The sequence below is a fragment of the Scomber scombrus genome, chromosome 4, assembly GCF_963691925.1.
Source record: "Scomber scombrus chromosome 4, fScoSco1.1, whole genome shotgun sequence".
NCBI lineage: Eukaryota > Metazoa > Chordata > Actinopteri > Scombriformes > Scombridae > Scomber > Scomber scombrus.
In genome coordinates this window covers 24,384,985-24,393,838 of record NC_084973.1, presented here as the reverse complement: position 1 = coordinate 24,393,838, position 8,854 = coordinate 24,384,985, and the positions used below count along the sequence as shown (strand labels likewise).

The window sequence follows — 8,854 nt, the reverse complement described above, 5'->3', positions numbered from 1 at the left end:
TCTAAGCTAACATAATTAAACATTTATACAGTCAGTAGTTCCAGCCAAGCAGTATGACTAGTCAAAACCAAACGTCACCCATACTGTCATTTCCTATGAATCATCACTACTATTAATCAGGCTCTGTTGGTTGCAACGCTGACCCCTGCCGTAACCAGGAAACTGATCTTAGCCAGATGGCATCTCAGGCTGACTGATCACCATCCCGCTGCACTGGGGCTATGGGCATTATCTTACACTAGACCAGGACTGATAGTGTCATGGATCATAGTCCTAGAACAACGCCTTGCTCGACTGCCACTGTGGCTACTGTTATGAATCACTGTCTTGTTATGCTACACCACGTCACAGCCACACACTGCTGTTCCTATGTGTATTATCATGCAAACAACTATAAAACATGTCAACATGCACGTAAGTCGCCACTGAATGGAACTTAACTGTGCTTCAAGATGTTAATGGATACTTGAGCATGACGTGACACCAGTTCATCACTGCTTCTTAATAAAATGCAACACTCCTCTAACATCCGGCTACTATTTTGTTAACGTACCGGTTTCTGACACAGATATTGAGTTCAAGAGCTCAAATAGCACCACAATACACAGACATAACTGGCTTTGCTGTATCTTGGTGATTAGGGCTCATGTTTTAGCTCAGTGAGTTGAGTAGTAATTTGATAATGGTTACAGAAATAAGCTTGTGACTTGTAGACCACTTGTTTGAAATCAGCTGAGAAGAATTAAGCGAGATAGGGAATCTTTCCTCAGCAACTTCTATGCACGTGCCCTTGAACAAGGTACCAAAATCCTTTAAAGCAGGTCCATGGTAAACTTAAAGGAAAAGTCAGGCTTTTTGTGATTTTCATAATAAACATAGTCAAATTTCAAAACCATGAGGTTTGACAAACGTATGAAAAAAATGCTCTGTGACAGTCAAAAGCTCAGACTTCGGCCTACTCCGAATGCTATATTCTTTCTACTTCCCCATCGAACCAATATCAGACATACCCAGAAGCGCCCGTCTGTTTGAAAGATCTGAAAGATCAGACGTTATTCCCTCCATTTTTATTTGTTTGAGTTTTATTTGAATTCATTTTAATCTTCCTTAACTCCTCTAGTGTAGCTGTTGGGTAGCTGATAGTAAAAGACTGTGGTTTAATGGCATAAAAGAAATAGAGTAAGTGTTTGCCAGTGGATGAAAACAGTGGGTGTGAAAGCTACATACAAAGCTTCTTTACAGGATGTTGAGCATGGTGGGACTGAAAAGCAGAGCACTGGATCAAAGTGCACAAAAGGGAGAATACATACGTGTGTATGTGTGTGTGCTTAGGCAAATGTGCGCGTATTGGGTTGGCTCATATCCTGCTATAAAACCTTGCTGGCTTCATCAGCTAAGTGCTTATATATCTCCTGGATTGCAGCCACTGACAAGACATTTTAGTCACAACCTAAGGACAAGGACACGTCTGCCTCACCCACACACACACACAAGGGAGCACACATTTCACACACACTGATTTGTGTTTAGATATGTAAGGAAAGTAATGGGCAGAGACGGAGAGAGGGAGGATGAAGGAGCTGACATCTCTCTTTCTCTTTCTGTTCTTGACTAGCTCCCTCTCCCTTTCTGTCCGTCCCTCTCGTCTTTCTAATGAGATTCCCAGAGCCTAAGTCATTTAGCTAATGGATTTCCCTACCGCAAAATCCAACTTTCGTCTGAACACACACACACACACACACTAATAGAAACCCTGGTCATTCCTGTGAAGGGTAGTTCAATATGATATAAGAGCTCATGAACAGCAGCCTAAATTGTTGCTGTCTTTTGGCTTCAAAGTAAGAGCAGAAAATATCAGATTGAAGGAAGAATTGTCAGCATTCAGACTAGATTCATGCTGACACTAAATTAAATAGCAGACTTAACAAACAGCATATTTTTAAGGCTTTGACTCACCTGTGGAGATTGGCATATATTATTGCAGGCAAAGCCACATTTTGGAGTTTCCCTTAAAGCTTAATAAACAAATTAAATGTTTGCATAGTCAACCATCTTGGATATAGGTGTGTATTCTGAGATCAGAAAACCTTTTAATAAAGCAACACCTTTCTTTCTTTCATAAAGGAGTGCAGTTTAAAAACTGGTTTAGTTCATTGATATTGATATTCTTCTATTTGATACCAACAAAATAACTAAATCTCCAGATAGCTGTGCTGTAAAAACAGCGTAATATGTATTCCCACAGCTGGACATGTAGAGACAAGCCACAAAGGTGACTGAGAAACTGTACAGGAACGATCTTAAAAGCATTTGACACTCAGAGAATTTTTTGCTGATCTTAAATTGGCATTAACACTCCAGTTGCTGCAACAGCGGTCCTCAATGGCAGGTTGTGCAGTTTAGTAACAAGATGTTAATGTGCAGATCTGTACAGTACTGTATAGAGGGGGGTGGCAGAAAAACACGCACCCTCAGCCATTCCTCCCTGCACAAATAAATGGCAGCATTCAGAAAGAGCTGCAACTTGTGCCAAGACAGGCCAGCCTTCCCTACTGCTGCACATCCACACACACACGCACACACATACATCGCTTTGTCAAAAAAAGTGTCTATGTGTAACAGGCTACAAATGAGAAAGAGGGAAGAAAATATAAGTCGGGAAGACTGCAATGAATCTATTAACCACCTAATTTGTCAGTTTTTTTATTGTCGTTTTAATGGATAACTCCACCAATAAAAAGTTATATAAAGAAATTATGACATATTGTCCAAACTGTATTGCTTTACTGCAGTGAGACAAAGAGCAATACACCTAAGACTCACCCACAACCCTGTCTCCTGTCTGGACTCCCATCTTCCTCATGGCTGCAGCAAACAGCGCCACATCACGCCTCAGCTCCCCGTACGTCACCTTCACAATCTCGTCATTTGCCTCAGCTGGAAGAAGTAGACAAGAAATAGAAAGTGAGACACATATGCAAAAAAAATATTATTCTCAAAACAGATTATATTTGATTAGTATGGGATTAGTATAATATGTGAATGTTGTTTTTATTTATAGGTGGGTGGGGGGTTGAATGCAAAAGAAGCCCCTGAAATTCAAATTAAAAAAAGAAAGAAAAAGAAAAATATTAAAGCAGAAAGCAAGGAGGGGAAAAAAAGAAAAAGACTGAGATGGAGACATAAATAGAGAGAGATGGGATGGCAGGAAATAGCCAGAGACAGGAGCAGTCCTCTTATCTCTAAGTAATAGTTCACTGACATTCACAGAAGCTACACAGCATTGTGACCAATGGGCTTTCACAAAATTACATTATAGCTCCTGAAGGAGGGTGCATGTGTGTGCACATACACATACACACAGATGGGGCAATAAAGAAGAGCCTATCCATTAGTATGTGGCAGCCCTGAGAGGTAATCTAATAAAGTGACGTATGCAGCCTCACGCTCACCGCTGCATTGATCCTGTACTCAAATGCACCCTTAACTCTTCATGTCTTCCCAACTTTCTTCCTACTTATTTACTTTAAACATGAACATCTTGAAGATGAAATAGAACAGCATATAAATACAATCTGTAAAGTAAGTAAAACCTAATCAAAATGTACAAAAAGAAAGGTCAACTAAGTGAAATACCACTGAAACTCAGCCGGCCTGCTTTCTGAGGGAGAAACAAAAAATGTGCCCTGTGTAGTGTGTGTGTCTAAAAAGAAAAAACTAAATATAAATGGGTATAGACAAACTGTAGTCTTTAATAATCCCTCTGTAAAGCGTATATAACAAGGTATAAACACTGTCTTATTATTATATTTCTTGTAATCAGCATCATATACTGTACGTACTTGCAGCATAGAGGGCCACTTTATCCTGGTGTGGATGTTTGAGCAGGTTCTCTGCGTAGTTGAGCCGAGCCCCTTTAAACCACTCTGGGACATCTGAGATCCGTTTGGATACATCTACTACCTGGTGTACACCCATAAAACACACACACACACACACAGGAGAGAGACAAAGCAAGGCATTGTTCTTAATCAAGTACTCTTGCTGGCAAAGAATAAATACTTAAGTCAACAAACATTTTCATTCCTCTGTATGATATGATTTATGATTTAATATCATAAATCATATCATAAAGTCAGGGGAAAAATACTGTAGAGTAAAATAACATAAAATGAAAAAATAACGTGAAAGAGTTATTTTCTGAGTGGCTATCCTGGAGTTAAACAACTTTAAGTGGCTAGACCATAAATAATATGATGAACACAAACAATTAAGACAATTAAGACACTTTAAAACTCAATGAAGCATTCTTTATTCCTACTTGTTTATGTATATATGTAGCTAACATGAAACAGGGGTCATTTTAGTTTTCATAGCAGATTGTTCATCAACTGGAGATTTTCATTTATTCCAAAATATTTTTTGTTGACTGGAAAGTAGTTGATGAATTAACCAGTGAGCTCTGTGCCTGCTCATTTACAGTGAATCCTATCACATTACTACATTTGCTTTGAGGGTAATGTGTAAAAGGCAGGCTGTTCACCAAGTGGCAATACAACAATAAAGTTACCAAGGACACAACGGCCCTCATTCACACATTTATTGTCTGCACAATGGTGAAGTGCAGAAACTATTGATCTAAAATTAAAAACCAAAACATGGGACAGCCCTGGGGTTAAGGCTCTGACCATTAACATCAACCTCAAGTTTGGCTGTGGTCATTTGTTGCATGCTGTTCCTCATGTCCCTCTCTATCCCCTTTTCTTCTAATTATTCTACCTACTGCTATGTAACGTAAAGGCATAACATTCCCCCCAAAAAAATGTGTTGACTGTCAGGCTGTGAGAGCAGGACAACAGCATATAAAACATTCTTTTAAAAAGTGTGATGTATGGGCATAGTTGATATATACAGGAAAGACTCTCAGCTCTTGAGAACACCTCGTTCCAGACAGCTGTGAGGCATGAAGGACGGGTTTGTACATATGTTGCATGCACATGTCCAATGCTATCTGTGCTGGAAAAGCATGTTAGTCAAGTGTCCCAGGAAGAGTGGCAGAGGTTACGCCACATACCATTATCAAGTATGAATCATGGAAACATGATAAAAAATGTTGAAACTAGTTACTTGGGTATAATATCTTATATCTGGTATTTTAATAACAAGTTATATATTAAATCAGAACTCACAGACGTTAGATTATTTCTCTACAAACTACTTTTTTAGAAATAATAAAACATTAATGAATACCACAGTTTGTTTTGTTTTGTTTACACACATAAACATGATCTATTTTATTCATGAATGAGGCCCAATAATTAAACCGTATGGCCCCAATACATATCATGGTCATTTTACAGTGTCACATAGAGCTGTATGTTTTAATGTGCGACAATGTCCTTTCACACAAAGGAAGTTAATGTTTGACTTTATAAGCAGCAAAGATGAAACTTACCACCATAAAAAAGAAACTACCACAAATCATTCTACCAAACACTTTGAGAACTAAATGTGAGACATTTGATTTTGGGACACCTTACTCATTTCTAAAAGTCTTTTCTTTTTGTATTAGATGTTTTAATAAATATGGCTGTTGAATTCTGGGATGAAAGCAAAACGTTCCTCCTTTAGGCTACGAGGCACCTGAAGAACAATGCACTCACCTCTTCGAATGTTTTGGAGCTGACTACTCCACAGAAGCGCCACACCTCTGCCCAGAACTCTGCATAGCTGTCCACCGACCACTGGTACAGGTCATTGTAGTTAACTAGTGGACATAGAGGAAGAATCAGTGATTACTACAGATTTATAACTCATGTATTAATTTACTGCTGTGACCTAGTTACTACAGTTGGTTAAACTGACAAAACGATAAGGCATTTGTTAATAAAACACTATAATATTGTTCTGTATGCCTGACATTATATTCTCCAAACATAATTTCTTCATTCGACGTCTTGGGGCTTTTATTCTAATTAAATGAATCTCAGTTAAATACAATTAGTCTGTATTTAAATGACATTTTAAGATGATTCCAATATTTTGTTGGATTTACCTCTTCATTAACATCCAGTCACCAACAGATTTTCCTCTTCATAACCTAAACTTTTATGTCTGATTTTACTTCATCACATTTATTCTTAGTTGTTTTATTATTTTATTTTCCTCTTATCTTTTGTATATTTTAATACCCCTCCTAACATTTCTGGTTTTACCCACTTTATTCTATATTGACTTTATTTTATTATTTATTTATTATATTTTATTACATTTTTCATTGCCTTTTATTTTATTTGGGTATTCTTTCATTTTTGTCCTACCTCTGGTGTTTACTCACTGCAGATTCATGAGATCTATGATAATGTTTCCTCAGTTCCAGTTCCTGTTTTTATTGAGTCTTTTTTTTGTCTTGTTGTTTGTTTTTTGACTATGTAAAGCACTTTGTTGTTGTTGTTGTTACATTACAATGTATGAAATGCGCTATACATATAAGTTTGATTAATTGAAGAAAGCACCGTATACTTGCAATCACTCATCAGCTTGCATATACATGTATATATCTCTGAGCTGCGAGCAGATCAACCAAAGACTGATATTCCCCTCTCAGATTGTTTTATTTCAATACTTTCTATAGTTAATTAGTAAGTTATGAGAAAGATGCAGGGTGTGAGAAATGTTTAAAAAACTAATCAGAATTTACAAACCACAGGCCACTGACTTATTTAGCAACAAACCTAACCAACATGTACTGTTGAGAATCAATATGCTGTAATAATGCTGGGTGCGATTTGGGCGGGGGAGGGGGTTTATATATCACGCCCTCCGCTGAGTTATTTTTATCCTCCGGTGGACACAATAAATGTATCCACGTCCTAGTGGACAGGAAAGGGAGAAAAAAATCTAGGTAAAGGGCTGCAACATGAGAACTGACTATAGTGCAAACAACAATGGACTTGACAATTAAACTAGAGATGACACCAGTAAATGGGCCAGGGGTTTTGCATTCTTCACTGCTTGGAGATTTGCAGATTTGGGTAAAAGAGAAGCAACAAACCTCGGATGACCCCTCCACAGGAAAGCAGAGACTGTTGCATAGTCTGGCACATGGGAATATACTGTAGCTTATTTATATTTTAATGACAGCATGTTGTGCTATTGCATATTGTGATTATTTTCTATTCAATATTGAAGTTTTGCTGCACATAAAGCTGAATTAAATAGTGAGAGGAACATTAAGTATTTTGGCACATATGTCGCTGTCCACAGTACTGAAAGCAGCATTGGAGGATTTCATTCTGCATGTTAGATCAGCGTTAACCTTTGTTTCACTGTTTATGATCACATCTCCCATGAGAAAAGGACAAGGCATGAACTTGATCTCACATCACAGGAGTGAAAATGTCGTCGTACTTGATGAATTAAATTTCAAGTCAAGCTCAAGTTTTGTAATTTTTCATTAAAGTTCATAATTATTTTATAAATGTGACTGTAACATCTGCAAGAAATAGCATAATGAATAAAATCATTTCAAAATGATCCTCCTCTTTCACAAATCGTACCCTGGATGAATGTAAATAAAAAAGGGGAGAAAAGAGACAGGATTTTAGTTGAATGAGGACAGTTTGTGTAATACTTTTTCTGCCATTTTTTACATTTCTCATTTCGCACACATCTGTCATAGCTGCCTGCTCCCCATCCCTCCAATCCCTCCAATTACGTATCTCTCTCTCTCTCTCTCTCTCTCTCTCTCTCTCTCTCTCTCTCTCTTTTTTTTTTTTTTTTTTATACAATACCCGGATAATCAAGTTTTTCAGCATTCCTCAAAAACCCTGTAGGTCCAAACTGACACGGTATCTTAGAGACAATAAACAGGGCCCTCTCTTTCATTGCTTTGGCAGCTCTGCATGCAGACACTCTTCACTTATTGGAGCTGAGAGTTAAGCAGACATGGATGCAGAGCAGAGCTGCAGTGCTGCAAACACAGTTTAATTAAAAAGGCATCCTCATTCATTTTTCGTATATACCTACAGATGTGTATTCATGCTGACTCACTGTCTCTATAGTAACAAATGTCTAATGGGTGCACACCAAAGCTCTAGCTTCTGCATGGCAAATCAGCTTTAGACAGTGGTAAATTAGAGATAATAAGCTGTCTGTAAGGTAATTACACAACATACATTAACAGCAGGCTGCTGATTCTTTGCTACTGTTCATCTCGGTTATCAAGCCCAGACAAGCTTTGTAGAGACAATAAAATCCGACTTCTAACTTAACACATCTCCTCTCTCTATCTCTCTATCTCTCTCTTTCTCTGTGTCTGGCTCGCTATCTTGTCTTACTCCCTCCTCTCTACTCACCCAGATTAAGTCCATAGTCCCCGTTGACCTGTATCCTGAATTTATCCATCTGTGTGTTCTTCTTGGAGTCCGGGTACCACAACACCTTGCTCTCCAAATCCATGATTTTCTCGCTCTTCCCTTCCATGTCTTTAGACATCTTTGCTGCGTTTTTTTGTCGGCTGCTAAACTCCGGAGCGCCTCGCTAACACTAGCTGTCCTCTGAGGTGAGAGCTGGTGTTGAATTGTATGACCGGCTAGCTGCTTAGTTTGGGTATTACAGCGTGCGAGAGCTAGCAAAGCCCACTGTCAAAGGCAGGCGTGGGGCTGGTCGGGAAAAAGTGACAACCCACGCCCCGGCGTGACGTCATGACGCAGCCAGAGCGAGTAACATTCAAGAGCGCACTGTTGCAATCTGTTCAACACTGTTGTAGAGAAAACAAACCACCCTGAGGACACAACACTTTACTAAAGGGGCCCCAAGGAGCTCAAAGTCTATGAATATTGTATGACATTGT

General features: G+C 38.6%; 1 protein-coding gene across 1 annotated transcript in view; it reads right to left on the bottom strand.

The window, feature by feature from the left end:
* The window catches only part of aacs (acetoacetyl-CoA synthetase), a 33,744-nt gene extending 25,110 nt beyond the window's left edge, over window positions 1–8,634 (bottom strand). The window contains 4 exon segments of the mRNA XM_062417904.1: window positions 2,828–2,937; window positions 3,843–3,963; window positions 5,664–5,767; window positions 8,358–8,634. Of these exon segments, the coding sequence (XP_062273888.1) occupies window positions 2,828–2,937; window positions 3,843–3,963; window positions 5,664–5,767; window positions 8,358–8,496 (474 nt within the window). The 5' untranslated portion in view covers window positions 8,497–8,634.
* Window positions 8,635–8,854: the final 220 nt, after the last annotated feature.